Source organism: Plectrocnemia conspersa, unplaced genomic scaffold (assembly GCF_051122295.1).
Source record: "Plectrocnemia conspersa isolate PC_06_02 unplaced genomic scaffold, ASM5112229v1 ptg000003l, whole genome shotgun sequence".
NCBI classification, from domain to species: domain Eukaryota; kingdom Metazoa; phylum Arthropoda; class Insecta; order Trichoptera; family Polycentropodidae; genus Plectrocnemia; species Plectrocnemia conspersa.
The window spans coordinates 3,159,646-3,180,501 of NW_028277167.1; the positions used below are offsets into that span (position 1 = coordinate 3,159,646).

Consider the following 20,856-nt stretch of genomic DNA (forward strand, 5'->3'; position numbering starts at 1 on the left):
ATGTATTTATTATATGTTATTGAAAATTTTTTCACTTAAAAGTTTGCAAATGTAAGATTAGGATTATTCTTATTGCAATCATTTCAACGAAGTATATATTATTATTTCATAATATTTAGTATGAAATATTAGAATAATGATTCGAAATCGGGACAAATCATTAAAAAGCACAAAGTTTTGAAGGATTTCAAAGAGGTAAATAAAAATATTTACCTCTTTGAAAGCCTTTTATAATACAAAATTGGACGACTATACCAATAATAAAAATAAAAAGTGAGAAAAATCTAGACACTTTTGTGCGTAAATGTGTTAAATATGAAACACATTTACAGCTGTATTTTTTAGTAATTAGCCAATAAATTAATTAATATTAAATATATGGAAATAATAAATAAAAAAAGCAGTAGTCAAATAAAACTTACATATTTTAGACATATTCTTATAAAAAAAGAGATTCTTATGCAATTAATGATTTTAGGGTGTGTTGAAAAATAAATTGCAAATCACTCGATATAAATAGTATAACCGAAACTCTTATAGTGAAGTTTAAAGTTTTATAAAACCATCTGGAAGATAATGTATTTATTATCGCCTCAAAAAAGTATTATGTCTCTTTAATTTTATTTTGTTATTTTATTTTAAAAAGCTTTGCAGCAACTCATAATATATTTACAATAAAAAAGATTGCTTATTAGTGCTAGGCTTATTAATTAATTTTAGAATAGCCATAAATTAAAAACGACATTATTTTTATTACAAATAAAATAATATTCGTTCACTAAATATTAAAAAAAAAATTTTAGTGCTGTTTTTTAATAAAATCAGACAATTTTTTAAATCAGCTCAATCAATTATAAAGATTTTAAAAAATGTTTTACTTAAACAGTTTTCAGAAAATTAATATCACATATTTACTAGTTATATATCTACTTTTATTCGCAGCTAATTAAATGCGTTATAAAAAATATGTTTTTTATATATGTATTTTATAACTAACATAATAGCATAAAAATGATAGTTTAGGTATTTAATGTTTGATTTAAAAATGCTATAAAGTATCTGTTTTTTTATATAAAGACTTAATGAATAAATTGTTTTAATAACATATTTACAAATGATATGATATGATTAATAGTTGCCTAAAACTTGATTGTCTAATGATAAAAAATAACTGTTTTTCATCTAACTAAATATTTAAACATATGATATTTGTAAGAAAATATTTATATTTTTAATTCACTTTCACTTTATTTAAGCATAACAAGTATTGACAGTCCATAGCTAATAAAAATAATTAGTTTTTATACAATCAATAAAATTATTCCGTCGCACCAATAAATCACCGACGATTTCCCCGGAAGGTTTTCCTCGCGGTCTTTTATGGATCTATATATCTTGAAAGGTAGGCGTATCTCTCCTGGATGGGCAATGCTATATAAAAAATACATATAAATACAACAACAACGGTTCGAATGCCGTTTATTATCCTAATTTTGTACAGTGTACTTTTTTATAGCCTGAACGCGGCGCGCACCTGTGTAAAATCATCACCTCATCCGTCATTCTGACTGATGAATGACACCTCCGGATTATTTTGACAAGGGCTATGTGTAATCATAAAGTAATGATGTAATAGTCTCTGGTGTGCATTTGATCGTTTGTATTTAACACGAAAATGTATAGATTTTTTTATGCGGGAACGTCTCTCGCGAACGTACTCGGATAGATTACCGGATTGTGGTTTTGACGTTGATTAATAAAATTGTCTCAAAGAAATACACACGTATTCATGTTTATGTGTATTATATACATACATATATGTGTTTGCCATACTAGTTAAATATATACATATATATAAGAGCAAATAATATAATTTTAGCAACAAAGCAAGTAATAGTTTCTGTTAAAAAAACAGCAAAAAGTAACATACATTGCTAGAAGGAACACAGTTGCCACAATCAGACTGATCAGTTATAAAAAGTATGTTTAAATATTTGCATTTTAACAAATATTTTGTGTTGACACTGAATGTTCAGCTTTAAAATCAAAACATCATTAAAATGGTTATTATATAAGGATTTTTGATGATAGTCAAACAATGTAAACTATTTTTAGAAAATATGTAAAAACAACGTCATTAAAATTTCGTGCAAAATTATTTGAACATATCCACAAATATTCTATTCTATTCAATGACTTTTATAAAATACATACTGGTATTTTTTAAGAAAAAATAATAATCCAAAATTGCAATCAAACACAAAAAATGCTTAGTAAAAGCCATTTTTAACAACACAAAATTTGAACTAGCTCAGTTTAAAGACTATATTTTAAAATTCGTTTTAAGGGCGCTCAAAAATAAAAGTAAATATCATTAGCGTAAAAAACCTAACCGAGTAATTATTAGATATTTTTTTATTAAAACAGCAACAATAAAAAATATTCCAATTAACTTTTTAATAATATATATTAATTTAGTATTTTTATGTTATGCTTTGGATGTTGAAAACTAAGTACGTATTTTTATATATGTTAAATCTGTGTTGGTGCAAATCTGAACAATGCACTCTAATATTTTATAAAATGCAGCCCAAAATTTACGATGACAATTTTTTATTATGTGAACAGATATATACAATATCTATTCTATATGAATTTATCTAAATAAAATCATAAATAATTTGTCAAAGATGGTCTAAAAAATATGAACGGAAAATTACGATATCAATAGTCTTGAATGTGAAAGACATAAGCCTGGCTAGAATGTCCTGGCTAGAAAATTGTAAGCAAATTCTATTTGAACCATCCATCAGCTAGTCAAAAAACTAAGCTTTAAGAATATTGAGAAGGCTTGGAGACTTTGTGTATGGTTTCAAAATTAATTGAACAAAGAAAACAAGTCTCTGCGTATCCGCAAATCTAAAGAGTTTCTGTGCATTAGGAAGCTTTTAAAATCGGCCAAACTGTAATAGCAAGCTTATATTGTGATTAACTGAATCATTTGCACATGGAACTGAAAAAATAGGCTTAAACTAACACAACACTGCATCCTCATGTAGTAAAATTGACTTTCGATAAAATCAAAAAACTTATTTAAAGGATTTGATCTTATTCTCTATATTCTCTAGACTTTTTAAGAGATTTAGATCTTTTTAAATACCATTTATTTCTATCGATGCAACATTTCCTAGACACAAAAAATCAAAATGCAGACGATGTTTATTTTATCTGCATTAAAAAGGGGGTTATCAGAATATTTCAAATCAAAACAATAAATATTTTAGGCTAATTAAATAAAAAAAATTGAGAGATGAGATTAGATTATATTTTATAAAGGAAATTTTGTATTATTAAAATAAAAATAATGAATTTAATTAAAAACGACATTTCTTAGATTACTCAATATATAAAAAATGTCGTTATTTTTGTAGCTAAAAATTACACATTTGGACACACAGGAAACGGGTCAATCCATAACAATAAAAATAACTATGAATTAACGCGATTGTAGAATAAATGATTATGAACTTAAGTTACATGTGGATACTTATATCATATTTATTTTATATAGTTATTTTATATTATAATAATCTAAGAAGTGGACTATCAGAATATTTAAAATCGAAACATTTAATATTTTAAGCTAATAAAATTTAAAAAATAATTAAGATGGGATAGGACTATATCTTATAAGGAGACTTATATTTTGTATTATTAAAATAAATTTAATTTTGTATCATTATATTAAATTTAATTAAAAACGACTTTTCTTGTGTGTAAAAATTACACATTTATACACACAGGAAACGGGTTAGTTTTTAAAAATAAAAATAAATATGCAATGACGCAATTATAGAAAAAATAATTATTAAATAAAGTCACATGTCTTTATATAGTTATACTTGAAAAAGTTAAAATTAATTGTTTTATTAACAAAAGTAATTGTTTTAAAATAATATTGTTTTAAGAAACAAATTTACAAAAAAATATTTAATATATATAAATTATATTTTAAGCAATTACCTCAACTGCTCAAATATTTTTTTTTATGGTAAAACATATAGTTTTATCTAATTGAATGCGTAGAAATTTTATTGTTGTATTTTATATGATTAGACAGTACATTATTATTATTAAGTATTATATAATAGATTTATTATCAAAATGATATTTAGCTGAAAAAAAAAAATTTTTTTATATAATTTTATAGTATTTAAGGAACTAATTGTTTTTTTATTTAGTATGCCAATATATGTAGCTAAGTTTCAAACCATTATTATAATTCAAATAGTTTAGCTCGAAACTAACTTCATGCGTTATATGTATCTACATTATTTTATCAAATTAAATGAATTATAGAAATTAGGCAAAATAAATGTATACTTATATAATAAATTATAAATATAATCAAAATTGCACTGACATGTTTATTATACGTTTTTTCTATAAGTTAAATGTAATTAAATTTTAATTCATACTTAAAAGGTTTAGAATTACTGATTTAATATATGTACATACAATTATTTTAATACATCTTACTGCAAAATTGTTGTGAAATCACCGATATTAAAATTGTTGACATACACTAACACAAACACACACAGCATATGTAAAGTAAATGAATGCGTCATCTGAGTGTAAAACTTTCGGTACAGATCTTCTGAATTTATATTGTCAAAATTTAAACACTTTCATTACTTTTATATTCGTATGTAAAATATACAAATATTATTATATGAACGATATTTTATTGAAGTATTTAAATAACAAATAATATATGAACATATTATAAAAAGCAGTAAGTCACATATATATAAAATTCACGCGTTTTAATTTCGCCGGCGGGTTTGTTTCATACTCGCGCATTGAGGTCTTTTCATTTCAATCACTTAATAATAACTGTTTTAGAATATAATCGTTTATTAACACATTTTTATGTTATATTATAATTGTTTATATATAATTTTTTTTATTAATAAAAAAATGTGGTAAAGAAATCAAAAAAATAATACGTACATTATAACAACAATCAACTTTTACACTAGTTAGCACTTCACATTGTTTATTTATTTGATTTTTCGTCCGTGTTTTTTGAACTTTTTTCAACTGTCAACTTATCCGCGTGTGCGAAATGATCTCAATCCGGGGTTTTGTTTACTGTTTGCGAAGGCTTTCGCGCATGAAAGCTGCCGACGTGTGGCGAAGGCGTCCGATGTGCATCACGAACGAAGCAACACTGACTGGCAATTTTTATACAAAGCGTTAAGAGCACACCACGTACATAGATAAGCCTCTCGGAGCTTGCGATCGACGCTATTCTCAATGCTTTTATAGTTAATAAATTTAATATAATTGGAGTATAGCATGTGTTTATATACTCGTATATCGCTGTGTTGTTATAAGTAACCGACATACGCTTGTAAATTAAACGCGACTATCCATATATGTTTCAAAATTGAAACACTTTCACGTCGCGGTTAATTTATTTTATGCATTAGTATGTTAATACGCACGAGCTTCTATACGTAATGTGCAATGTATATATGTCTGATCATTAAGAAGATATTAGACTTTTAGGAAAATATTATTTATAATGAAACATTTCCTAGTAGTTTCTCTGTCACTCGTTATTACTATTATTTATACATTTATTGAATAGAAAAACAAAATTATAATTAAATAATAATTGTAATTAAAGTTTGCATCTCAATAACACAAATTTATGTTAGTTTATAATATGTATAATAAATAGAGAGAACTATGTGCTACTCATAAAATCATTAATAAATATACTATTATTTTTTTTAAATATTAGCTTAACTTAGATTAGACTGAAACATTTTTTAGTTATAAAAATGCAGCTGAACTTAAATTGTACATACTTTTGCATAAAAACTAAGCATAATTTAATTGGTATAATTGAGTATAAAATACAGTCATTTAATAACTTTAAAGTATTGTTAAAAAATATAATTTAAGCACAATAATTAATATGTAAGCACTGTTTTAATAGCTATTTTAAGATTTTTTTAAATATCGATACTTTATTATGGTTACACTAATAATAAATCAGTGCTCTAGGATTTTAATAACATATTCAAACCGAATCAAAGTTATAAGGATAGTAATCAATTGGTAGTCAACAAAATATTTATTCACTTAAATCTTTGATTAAACAATTATTTTTGGATTAGTACAAAAAAATACAAAGATGGTTTCTAGTTACAAATTTTAAATTTTGATTTTTTTTGATAATATGACGTTATTTATTATTAAAATTATAACTTTGATTGGATTCTAAAACCAATTCACATTAAATATTTTTTTTATACCATGTACCTTTCATAAAATAAAATGAATCGAAAAAATAAAAGTATATGAGCTATACTTATATTTTTTTTATTAATTATTGAACATTTAAATTATGTAAGATAATTAAAAAATAAATGTCTTTGAATGAATCAAAATATAATTTTCTGTAAAAGATATACTCATCTCCACCTCTCAGTCATATTTTTAATTAATTCCATCAGCATTAATTATTTGAGGTTTTTTGATGATCTCCTTTTCACATCATCTGCATTTTTATTTTATTTTTGTAAAGGAAATGTTGCATCGATCAAAATAAAAAGTGATTTGTAGAATAAGGTAGATGAAATTAAACATTTCAAGCAAGTTTCTTGATTTAATCAACGATTTTGTTGAAAAGTGCCTTTTTACTTCAGTTTACAATAAAATATTGCTGTTATTTTCGGACAAGGTTTAAGAGTTCGTAATTTACAATCTCTTTGCAATCTTAGCATATACGCAAAATAACTGTTTTTACAATAAGCTTCGGCTTAGAGGTAAATTTTACTACTTGATCTTTGGAAAACCACTGTATTTTACGACAATTGTTGTCGTACAACACCCAAAGAATTAAGTTTTAAAAAAAGAACATTTAGTATAGGATTACATAATATATTAAAATACAAGTAAGTTCAATTATCTTAAGTTTTTTACTCATAAATACTTTTGTGTTTTTATTAAAATTTACGGTGTGTTAACATAATTAAAATATTATAAAGTTAAATGCAATTTAATCTTTGATTTTTTTTTCGTTTGGCATTCTGCCTTTTAATTGAGAAACATATGGTTTGCATCTCAATAACACATGTTTATGTTTGTTAAAAATATATATATATATATAACAAATAGGGAGAACTATGTGTCAGTCATAAAATTATTGATAAATATGGTATTGTTAATTTTTTTAATATTAGCTTAACTTAAATAAAACTGAAACATTAATAGTAGTAAAAGCTCTTCTAAAAAAATTCAGTTGAACATAAATTATACATATATTTGTATATAAACTAAAAATTATTTTATTTATTATTACTGCTGCTAGCACAATCAATATGAATAAATATATTTACTTCTACTAAAATTTATACAATACTATGATAATTATATATACAATATATTTTTTGGGTTTCCATGTTTTTATTCCAATAATTTGCTTATAAATTATTAATAATTTTTATACAAAGTATCTACAAAGTGGCTTAAGAAACTTGAAGTATTAAAGTTATGCATTTTTTACAAAATATTTCCACCTACTGATTAGCGTCAATAAACGATGTTCTTGCACCAATTAGTGGTTTGGTAGGAGGAGCTTTTTTATGACTTAAATGAATTAAATTTAATTACAGACAACATATTAGGATGTTTTAAGATTAGTTCAAATTCCTATACATTTGAAAAAAAAATCGTTTTTTTATGTGTGAGAATCTGAATAGAAGCTACAGCAAAATATTTTAAATATAACATGTATTAAAAATAAATTTAGAGAATATATTTTTAAGATAGTTGTTGAAAATATGTTTATAAATTTAAAGCTGTTTTTAACCCTTTTTAAAGATAATTTTACTTGAGTTATGTAACTTTTCTTTTTTTTAAATATGCATAAATGGTTTTCGCTTATTATATTAAAATACAATTTAATTTATGCAGAAATATATGAGCAAACAATATTTCCGCTCCATAAAAAGCCTCTCGGTGATTGATTGCGTCACTCGTTCCTCAAGAGATGCTCTAGCTCTAACAAATGCGAAGCATTCGTTAAGATTTTCGACCTTAAACGACGCAATTGCAAAAGGCCCCCATTCTGGTTTTTCAGTGTTTGTATCCGGTTTTCGACGCACGTGGTGTCATTTATTAAAGTGATACAAATCAATCTTACTCGAGCCATAAATCATGCGCAGAATAACATTGAAATAATATACAGATATTATCGATTTAGCCAATTTGTGCTTAAATTTATGTCCTTACTTTTCACAGCCCTTATAAAAGCGATAATCGGAAATTAATTTACGATTAAGTACCTCTTATATATCTTAAATTAATATACACGATGCTTTTAATTAACAGCAAACACACGACGTCCGTAAATCGCGCTCGGCGAGAATTTGTGTCCGCTTCAGCGCGACTTTGCGCTGTATATACGAATCGTCCGTTGTTGAAATTCGTCTTTTCACACCGCTATAGTAAATTTTACAACCGCTATGTAATATTGTAAACGCCGCTTGGTAAGTTGGAAAAGTGGGGATTTGTATAACGGAGTGGGTCGGGTCGTATGCAACATTGTTTGGCTTCGAAACAGAATTGAGTCTTTGGGTTTCGCGTCTACGTGCGTCGATATCACTATAGAATGAAAGCATAAAGTATTAGTTGAAAAAAGTATTTGAGATAATTATTAAATGTTACTGTTCATTGTGACATAAAAATGTCACAATGGCAAGATCATTTGGCTTAATTGAAAATTACACTTTATTATCATATTGTCTGATTTCCCATTGAAGTCATTTTAAGAAAATTTTGCTTGTAAAAAAGCAAGAGATAGAAAAGTATTAATAAAGTTAACCTAATGTTTTTAGAAACAATGTAGTTTATATTTACTTAAACTAATCTTAACCTTTAAATTTAGATTTATATGTTATAATTATATTTTTTTTTATCCAAACTTAAAATATAAAAAAAATCAATAAGGTAAACAAATAATTTTTTGTGTTAATTTATATTAATTTTAACTTTAAAATATAGCATTAAATATTATATTTAAATTTTTTTAACATTGCTTTTGTCTAAAATCAGATTAATATAGTAAATGAAACATTTTTTTATCTTATGTGTATATTTTTAATATTATATTTTTTATTTGTATTTTTTCTTAAAATTGCTATAAAGATATTAAATCGAATTTTGATATTTAAGTTTTTAAATTAAATATATTTAAAATTCAACATATTATATATTATTTTTTATAGTAGATTTTCTTTTCATGATTTTCGATTAAAAAGCTGATTTTTTTTGATATCAAAAATTTTACTTAACTTAAAATAAATTTATAGTACATATTACACCATATATGAATTTCTTTAATTATTGCTTGAATAAAATACATACTGTAAATAAATAAAAAAAATTTTAAATAAAATTATTTAAATAAATCTATATATTTAACATAAAAATATTTCTTTAAATATGGATTTAAGATAATATCCAGTTTATTTCAGTTATTAAATTTTTTTAAACTGAATCTACCTTTTTAAGCTACTTTTAAATGTCAAGCATTACTTTAAACAGTTAAAAATTAATTGCTAACAACATTTAAAAAAATAGGAAATTTATTTAATTAAGTATCTTAGATTTTTTTCTGGCTATTTAAAACAATAATTTTTATGTCTTTAATTTTGAAATTTAAATAATGATTTAATAAGAAAAATAATAGTTTTTTCTCAATAATAAACTATTTACTATTTGTACAATTATTTGTAAGGTATTCGTTTATAATTTTAGTAGAATATTTAAAAGTAAAAGAAATTTAAGAACACTAAAACCGATTAACTTTAAAGATATATTTTTGTGTTATTTCTTAAGTATTATCTATAGCCAAACTGTGTCTGTTGTTTTGTTTTAAATTTTTTTCTTCTATCCTTATGCTACTTATAAATATTTTATATGAAATTTTGAATATTGCAAAGATTATTTCCTATTATCACTATGGATAATACATAGTGACAAATAATAACCGAAAAAGAAACTGCTTTGTAATATTCAAAATTTCATAATTTACTCATATTACCGAATTAATATTATGCCTCTGTGGAGTTTTTTTTAAATAATTAGTATTAATTGTTCAATTAAATTTAATTCAATACGACTACTGTTAAGCTGTAAGTGATTTATTTTTATAATTATTTTAGAACCAGCACGATATATAGTGGTTAAAATCCTGTATGGATCAAAGTGTTTTTTTCATTTTTATCGCGTCTAGGAAACCCGAATTAGTCACTCTTGTTAAATTATATTTACAATAGATTATCACAGAATATGTTTACCTAGATTTTCCTTATTTCACTGATGAATATAGTGTTATATAATTAAAAACAAACTAGGTTATACATATAAAGTTTTTTAAATTTCTAAATAATTAGCTATTTTAGCTTATATTATATATCTTATAATTATCAGCAAATAAAAATAAATAAAATGTTTTGTAGTTTGGTATAATTAAAATTCAACTTCGTACTAATTAAATGATTGTGACACTTTATTATATTTGATATTTCTTGCATTTTCATAACGTATGTTATGAAAATTCAAGAAATATTCTCTATCTAACTGTATTTTTTTTATTAATAATAACTCTCTAAATATATCATTGCATTGAAACTTTTATCATTTACTATTCGATATGTGAAAAGTTAAAAATATAAAATATTTAAAAACTCTTTCGGATACATTTTGTCATTTGATAAAATTTAAAAATGCTAAAGTAATATAACTATTTTTTTACTTTGTTGCAAAATACGTTGTCAAAAAAAATTATAGCGATTTTTATCTTAAAAGGTTAAGCAATTAACTCCAATAAAAAAATATATATCACAATATTAACAAAAAAAAGTTTTAAAACATTTTGTTAAAAACACAAACAAGTTTCGTAAATAAAATTTAGGTTTCAAAAATCTTTATTATAAATGACAAGCAATTAAATAAATTTTGACAGTTTATATATAGCAACTTTTGAATAAATTATAAGTAATAATATCAATATAAAATTTAATGGAAATTAAATATTTTTAGTAATATTTTTTTAAATTTTCCATATTGGCAATATCTTAGAAAAATATTTTATTGCTTACCTACTTGAATTAATAATATATTATTTGAAGGATTAAATGTGATTTATATAAAAAAATATTTTATATTTGTTGTTAAAGAGATGATATATCATTTTTTTTAAGAAAGCATTTTTAATTTATATTTTAAATTTATGAAAAGATATTAAAACATTAAATGTTAGTGATATTCAATTAGTATAAAAACTATTAAATAGAAATAATATAAAAAAGTAATAAAAATATAAAAAAAAATACTTAATTTAAATATAATATTTTATATATAATATTTTAAGTTCATTTGCTTGACAAAAAGTTTTTTTTTCATTGTCATAATATCACATATCACAAGAAAAAAATATTGACTGTGATAACTAGTGTTTTGGTAAAGTAAACGCAAAAAATAAATTGCTATAGGCTTAAAATAGGACTTAGAATATAGCTTATCTTAAATTGGAAAACATTTACAAATTATACTCAATTTCACATATCGATGGCTTAAAGTGTAAAATTACCAACTCTGTATTTGACAACTTTACAGAAGAAAACTGGAAAATAGTAAAATAAAACAATATCGCAAGTTTGTAGTATTTAATTAGAGATTTTAGAGATAAAATTTTTGGAGCTTGTGTATTTCGATTAAAAGTACAAGATGACATTGGTAAGTCATATTCACCCAGAAGTGTAGTAAAAAATTCACACTTTAAGCCATCGAGATATATTTTTATTTATATAAAATTAAGACTATCGTGACTTAACAGGTTATCCCAATGCGTCACGATGGTCAAAAACATTAATTGTATTTTCTAATACACAAAATATGATATACATGTTGTTTATGCGTATTATATTATGACAAAATCATGCATAATTTCTGTAAAGTTCAAGCATGAGAACTCGCAAAAAATATATTTGTTCTATTTTTTTTAAATATATACTTTATAATATATATATACATATGTATATATAATATTACAATAGCTCTTTTTGCCTTATTTTAAAAATTCTTATTTACTCCTTATTCACTATTACTACATCATAGTATCAATTTGTCACAGTATCTCCGTCGTAACCAGCGTTAACGTCGTTTTCCCTCGCGTCAGCTGTAAAACTACGTGAAAAGTGAGCTTATCGGGATTATAAAATTATCCACGGTGAGGCCGTATATCTGTTTGCTCGGCCACAATGCAATAACTTATTTATCGGGTAGCACAATGGCCGACTGCCTGTGACAATGCGTTAACGCATATTATATTGCATGTCGGCTGACAATAATTCACCAGCGCCCAGTCGCACTTTGCTCGCAACCACCAACGTGATTAGAACACTCGTAAATATTGGACTCGTTTGCTTTTAAATGTTGTGCGGATTTGCACAGGGAAATGGTGGAATTAACGCCTTTGAGGACGGCGGTAAATTCTGGCTGTCCACTTGACAACAACCTTATGGGAAATTAAACTTAATTCATAGTATATTCGATTATAAAGATACAAAATATATGTATAAAGCATTGTATTGTATTATACAATATATGTAGACTCTAAAACTCCTTTATTTATTTACTAAAATTTGTAATTAGTCTAAGAGTAATATTTATTATTATTTTTTAGGCAGTTGATATAAATAATTAAGTTTAATAATCATTAAACGCTTATTAAACATTTTATTTATGAATTTACATATCAACTTATATATTTTTAATATAATAAACATCACTTCTTTCTGCTTTTTTGCACACAATTTGCTTATTAATAGCGTCATTGTAAACTCTGTAACATTATATTTTTGTCAGAGTTTATCATAGTTTTTATTTGGAAGGGTTGCTCCTCTGAAACACATTTTTGATCTGATCTTTAAGGCATCAAAATGATAAAAATTATATCTTTCAGCAAAATTATGTCAAAATTTCTTGACGTGGGAATAAAAGTAGGCGTCGAATATACGGATTTTGATATAGCTTTCAACAAATTTTGTCATCTGTTATTATTAAAAAAATATTGTTGGACTGCTGTTGCTCATATTATTTAACTTGGTTATTCTTGAGTTATTTTAGAGATCGTAGAAAGTGTGTAACATATGTCGGCTGATTACCAAAATAATATTTCATGCATTCAGGGGTTTCGCAAGAGTCCAGTATGTGTTCTCTTCATGTTATTTATTATTGAAATAAATACGACAGTTACAAATTCAAAATTGTTTAGTTGCAATCAATCTATAACGGACTCTTTCTCTCTACATATTCAATTTGTCTACTTGAATCATAAGCAAATCATATATTATGATAAATTTTTATATATAAATTTTTATATTTCGCTTTTCTATATAGTATTATATATACAACATGTTTATCGTTATCAATATTTATAGGTCATTATAAAAAAATATATTTATTAAAGTAGTATACAATTTTATTAAATAGTAAATAATTACTAATATTTTTTCAGCAAGAGCAAAGACAAATTATTTGAAAATATTAATAAAAAAAATGTAAATATAGTATTTACGATAATAACCACATGTTTAATAGTTATGTATCTATTGTCTTAGGCAAAGAAAATCTGTAGCAAGATATTTTAGAATTATGTAAAACAAATATTATTTTATTCTATTCAATGATGTAATTAATATTTTAGAACTGATTAAAATACGAAAGTTATTCGCAACAGAAAAGGTTCTTTTTGCATTCGTCGACTGGTTTTATTGTCATTAAGGCTTAATATATTTTTTTCTGATATATAGTATTTTTTTGTATATAAAAATAGAGCAAATTCCTTTTTAATGTATGCAAACTTATCTTCTGGATTCGGCATCATGTTGTCTGCTTTTTTAATATTAGAATAAGTTCTTCTTATATTGTCATTAGCTTTTTGATCCAGGTATCATCTTATATATCATCTAAATCATTTTTAATTTGATGTTATTTCGCAGTAGTACTAGTTTTATTATTTTCCATTCAATTATTTTTTTATTATTTTTTTTACAAACATAACGACCATTTATTCAAGTCTCAATTATCATTAACAACTCTTTACATCAATTGCCATTTATTCCACTTAATTATCTAATCATAAATTTGATTGCTAATTAAGAAGTAATAAGGTAAACATTATCTCTGCTTATAACTTAATTGTATATTTATTATGTTTTAATGCATTTTCCATTTCCTTAAACGATTTAATAATAATGTTTGTAAAAAATATATTTTTTTTAATGGTATGAAATAATTTTAAAAGTCTTGCAATCATTTCTAGTGAAAAATTTCAATGAATTTTACGTCCAATACTAATTTTAGTGCATTTCCTAGAATATTTTTAATCAATATTATCTTTATTATCGTTATTTTGATTTTGTATGCTAAAATTTATTTTTTGTAAAGTACAACACAAACGGATAGGTGTATTGTGTGATTCAAACACAGGTTAAAAAATACGGAAAATATATTTTTAAACTTCTGGGCTAAATAATTCACAAATGTTGTCGGTTCGTATTGGAAAAAATTTTTATGAAAAAAGACTCTTAGACCGGATATTTTTACCTGAACCCGGCGGGTTCTGAAAAACCCTATTTGTGATTTAAATTGTCATTGGATATGGGCTTGCGTCAATTGTCTGCCATTTAGTGTCGGAAAATGACATATTGTTTTATTTTCTTGATCTCGTTTGCCATTCAAATAAGGACGGAATAGCGCAGTCAGTAACGTAGTAGACATAACTCTGAGGTTGCGGGTTCAAGTCCCGGAAATGGCACTTCTTATTAAAAAAATACGCTATTATTAAAAAAACTTGTGACATCTATTAGTTAGAAATAATTTATAATTATTATTATATATGTCACATTTTCGAGGGTATTTATTATTATATCTGATTGACTTACTTGACCCCATTGTAATGCATTGGGTTTACGCCTGTCAGGTTACATTAAAAAAAAATAAAAAAAAAAAAAATTCGATGAATTCTTAGATCTGTTTGGGGAATTTTGACTAGCATTTTAACTAGAGAAACTTTCACTAAAGATCTAGGGAACACTTTTAAGAGCACGCGGAGTTCTCTCTACACGTAAACGACGTCTGAGATTCTCGGCTTTCTTATGAGGAGCGCATTCAACTTTCATAATCTGTCAGTTATTCGTATCTATTAAGATCTATAATTTGGAATCCCCAAATAAAGAAATACTCCCAATGAATCATATAAGCGCAGAAAAGGTATTTGAGATACCTTTATTAGATACTTGATTATTATCCGTTCTTGTATCCGAGCGCATTTTTTTAGAAGCGTTGGAATACGATTTTTTGTTTAACGCATAAAGTTTTTTGTTTAACGCGTAAAGTCCTGTCGACAATCAAACTATTTTGGGTTCTGGAACGTATTCAAGAGTCACACTGTCGTCATTATGTTCCTAAATACGTTGGCACTGCACATTGATCTATTAAATGTCAGCTACGAGGAGCTGGTCCGGTTCGTATCATAAAATTTTATTATTTTATGTTTTTTATTTTTTTTACTTATGTATTTTTTTTGTGCATTTTGATATTAATGTTTTGTTTATTTTTTTGACTTTCTGTTAAGTGACGATGATCTTAATTAAATTAAAATAAATAAATTAAGACTATAGAAAAAAAATATACCTAATGCAGGAATTTATTTATAAAAAAATATTTTTTTAATTTATAATTCCTTAGAATGTATTGATCGAATTGTAAAAGCCTAATTACATAAGCAAACGCGTAAGCGTTGTTCACATTTTTAGCTTACAAAAGTAGCACTTAACTCCAATAAATGATTGAATTTTCAACAATCGACAATGACTATTTGCCCTCTGACTACTCCATAAGCTCCTGTGTTTATTTTAGTACATAGTTTTGCAATTCAACCACCGTCGAAGGTCGTCCAAGAATGGCCAGAATGCATTTTCAATACATGCACTCGACGTAAAACAGAAGTGGACAAGAAAAGCAAATAAAACAAACGTCTGACCGGGTCACAGTGAGAAAGAGAGAGAGAAGTACTCTACACCGACCGGTAGGCACCATCTGATACTAAACTGATATGTTATGCGCATTCGTAATCTCTGCTTCGGCCAAAAAATGCTTTTGTGTCTGGTTGAGGGTGGAGAAGAGGTGCAAGGCGGACATTGTTTATTTTAATGTGTAATATCGAAATGTATCGGGTGGAGTGGGATTAAAAAGTAATTTATTTATTCATTAATAATTTTAATTTAAAATTACAACTTATGTACCAAAGAAATAAAGTGGTACTCTCTTATTTAAATCGTCCCTCACTGCTAATTATAGTGACCAATATGACGTATTCCAACTATGTAAGCATATGCAGAATGCTCCTCCAGTTTTTCAACAAGTCTATCGAAGAGTCCATTCTTTTTTTTCTTTCTTCTTCTGCCTCTTCTTTCCCACTCCAACATGTCCAAAAAGCTTTATAAACGTTGTTAAAAGTCTTTATTTAATATTAAATTATCTTAGAATGTCTAGAATATTCTTGAAATATGCCTCAAACACCACATTAAAAACGCATCTAATCTCCTGCCTTTATTGTCTAACATATTAAGGTATATTTATTTATTTATTTGAGTTAAATTAAGACTATCATAACTTCACGATGGTCAAAAACAATAACTGTATTATTTCTATACAAGAAAAAATATAAATGAATTATACTAACTGGACCAGCTCCTCATAGCTGACATTAAACAATGTGCAATGCCAGCGTATTAAGGAGGATTCCAAAACTATAATTCCTCGAGAAAAGCTGTCGACAGCACCCTTCAGTAATTTGAAGAAATGCTTAGCGATTTAATACTTCCTGCGAGAACTCAGTGAATCGTAACTCCACGTAGATAAATTAAAATTGCCCAAGATGATGGATTTTTTTCCGCCTGAATCTTAAGAAAAAACGCAACAATGACCCGATAGTGATTGGTAAGATTCTTAATATGGAGAATATTAGGATAATTCCAAATTTTTACAAAATGAGACATCGAACTTTTGACTATTGCTGTTAGCTTTCTAACTTTAAGTTCGCAACATCCATCTTTACGTATCAAAGATCCAAGATACACAAAGTCATTTACTATCTCAACAGCTTGTAGTTGTCTCATTTTTTTTACGTGGAACGTCATTCTATCGATAATCATGTCTATGTTCATAGATCTGTATATTTTGTGGCCATCGAGGTTACTCTCTCTTTTAACGCGGTTTAATAACTGAACCATTTCGTCTCTAGTTCCTGATATTAATGGGTGTCGTCGGCGTATCTAAAATTTGACATTTTTTTGCCTCTAATTAATACACCGTTATTTCGTCCATCTAGTGCTCTTATAAATATATATTATTTGCATATATTAAATAGATAAGGAGATAAAATGCACCCTTGCAATTTTAAATTTATATGATTTTAAGGAGTTCATTCGTATCACTGCTGTACTTCTGTGATATCAGCTTTCAAGTCGTTTATTTAGTAAAAACAAACATTTATAGGAACTGCTTACATTTTAAATTGTTTCTCTTTTAAAAAAAGTACTTAAGAAAATAATTAAAAAATTAATGGTGTTGCCCTGATTTGACTTTTTGTGATAACTAACAACTATTTCATTTATATTTATTTTTTTAAGCTTTACTGTTATTAATCTGCATATCATAAGATTATTAAAAGCACTGTTCTATCTTCATATTAATCCTACTTAAGTCAATATTAATATATAAATTTTTTAACATCTTATATTGCAGTTTTTCCTAATTCGTTGTCAGCATAAAAGCTTTCTCATATTTTCGTGACGATATTATATAAAAGTATGTTAATGAAACGCCTATGGATAATTATACTATAACTGTTCTTAAGCGGGGTAATTTTTAACCCTAAAATTATAACTTTTCAACTATTTTTTAGCTATAAATAATATTTAACTGATATTTATTATAATCTTCAATTATATCCAAAAAAAAAATAAATCTGAAAAATAATTTGAAATAATAAAAGTTTACTTTTTACTTAAATAATACTGAAATTCTTTGAACCTTATTCCAGTCATTGATCTTAGTTTTGGCACTCGAAGGTTAAGAACGTATAATGATGATTGAGTAAGATTTAAGCTTATTTTTTGTCTACTATCGTTTATTTATCAATTTTGATAAATAAACGTGTTGCGACTGGCATTCTTAAATCAAATAATTTTATTAATTTTTATATAAATTGCTGCGTTTAAAGCCCTAAATCACATTTAAATAAATATTTAAATTGCATTCTAAAAAAAATCAAAAACTTATGCATAAGATGCATGTGTCGTTGAATTCTGATACTGACTTAAATTATTATTATTGTAATTAAAATAATATTTTACATAATCATTTATATAGTTAAAATTTTCAGCAAAATGTCCAGAAAAAAATCATGTGGCTATGCTTCATTTTCTATTTTTTTGAGTGAAAAAATCGTAGATAATTTTAATATATATAGGTGGACCGAAGAGTAATCAAAATTTTTGTTTGCTTGCAGAAAACATTTATTTAGAAGATCATATTAAATACTAATTTAAAAAAAATTTCATCAATATTAATGACCTTTGGAAAACGTGTAGGCAAATTTTCAATTTCTTTTTTGCAGAACTCTTTTGGTTTTTAAATAAAAAACTTTTCTAAAATTTTTTTTATTTCGCAAATATTTTAATTTTTTTTTCGTAACGAATGTTCTATTAACCTAAATAGATAGTTATCAGACAGTGCGATTTTTGGTTAATGTGGGGGATAGGATAAAACTTCCAATTCAACCTCCTTTATTTTTTTTTTTTTAGTCAATTTTGCAGAATGAGGCCTCGCGTTGTCATGATGCAAAATTTTTGGCTTATTATTGATCAAAACAGATTGTTTCTTTTAAATGTCATGTTTCAATCTTTTCTCCAGGTTAAAGCAAATTGTAGTAAATCACGTCAGAGAAATCTCATCATACATAAAAAATACCATCTTTATTGTTAGGGGTGGTCGAGGGGTTGGAACAGGTACTTGCTCGGAAGAAAGGATCTGACTCCACCATTGATTTCAAAACATCATCGTCTAATTTTTGAGGTCGTCCTTTTCGAGCAATGTCCTTGAGGTCCTTTTTATTTTTTTAAATAATTATGACATCATCACAATAAGTATTTTTGATAATCTGTGTTGCTTCGTTAGCCTTTTTCCATTGATCGAACAAAAACAGGATATAATGGCGCAAATGCATCTCATCAATTGTTGGCCTCGACATCCTTTTACTTAAGGGTGACAATTTTTTTTCAAAGAAACCATAAATTTACGGCTTATGTGATTACTAGACCGCGTATTGAAATAAACAGATTTGAAAAAAATGTTTAAAAAAATTTTGATTACTTTTCGGTCTTCCTATATATAATATATAGATAATGAAAATATGCAATAAAGAAATCATTGAAAACAATTGGCTTATCAAATGTTATAAATATAAATATACTGCAGCATATTTTTTTTAGCTAAGATGGAAATATTTAGCGAGATTAAAAATATTGCAAAATTGCATAGTATCAATAGTTAAATTAAAATAAAAACATACATACAGTAAATAATTTAGTATCTGGCAGATAGCTCCCGGACCGGTAGGCAATGACGATTTTCTGAAAACTGATACTGAAATCTTGTATCCAGGATCGGAATGAGTCGTAATGGTACGCATGCGAACGTCCAAGAATCGCATTCATGTATGTATCTTCATGCATCTGTATGCAAATTCGGTGCATATTTTGAATTCACATGTTACGTTGCATCTACGTACACAAGAAATGGTTGCATTATGACTTCAGTGTCGAACGGAGCTTTAAAAACATTAAAAATAAAAATATTGAGCTTATTTGATTATAATTATAACCCTTATTTATGAGAAACTGGAAGGTACTTTATCATAATTCTTTATCACATATTTATTTTTTGCATTTTACAGATTTCATTGTTATATTAAATGATTGACACACAGAATTAAAACTTCAATGGCTAACTTTTTAAGATGAAGATAGTGTTCTTTTACTTAAATTGGAGTAAAATTTTTTTTTGTCTTTGTGTTAAACTCCAATTGTAATAAGTTACATGTTATACAATGTAAAGCCCGTATTTTTTATATTAAAATTAGGGTATATATGCTTTATCAAACTTATAACTTGATGTGTTGTCGAGTGTTTTATTATTTTATTTACTCGAGATTTTGATTATTTTTTTAAATATTTTAATAATTAGTTATTAACCCTTTGCACTCGTAATCGTTTTCGTACTAGGTATGTCGCCAGCTCGGGAAAAATGAAAAATGTTAAATTCTTTTTAAAAATTAAAATTATATATGTAGAGCATAACTATGAATAAACTAATATTAAAAACGAAGAAATCAGAACAAATACTTGCATTTCTCTAAATTACATTTTAATTTTTTTTGGTTCTCTCAAGTACCATTGGTTGGCAATCCATAACAATAAACTAATGGGGCGAAAATTAATCAGAAGTTTAGAATCTTTATCGGGTTTTTTATCGCATAGATTACAGTGGTTTTCCAAATAGCGGGTAATACAAACATTGTGATTTTTGTCTTAGTTTTGTCTGCATATTCTATATGAATTAAGTGCTAAGTCATCTACATATTTTAAATTATTGACCTCTAATACTTGAACGTTTTATTTGATTTACCAATTTCAATCT

At 25.6% G+C, this 20,856-nt stretch overlaps 1 protein-coding gene across 1 annotated transcript in view; it reads right to left on the reverse strand.

The window, feature by feature from the left end:
* Positions 1 to 5,238, reverse strand: part of LOC148236367 (PAS domain-containing protein cky-1-like) — a 135,129-nt gene extending 129,891 nt beyond the window's left edge. Inside the window, exon 1 of the mRNA XM_088183057.1 lies at positions 5,017 to 5,238. Coding sequence (XP_088039183.1) covers positions 5,017 to 5,018 — 2 coding nt within the window. The 5' untranslated portion in view covers positions 5,019 to 5,238. The remainder of the gene's footprint in view (positions 1 to 5,016) is intronic.
* Positions 5,239 to 20,856: the final 15,618 nt, after the last annotated feature.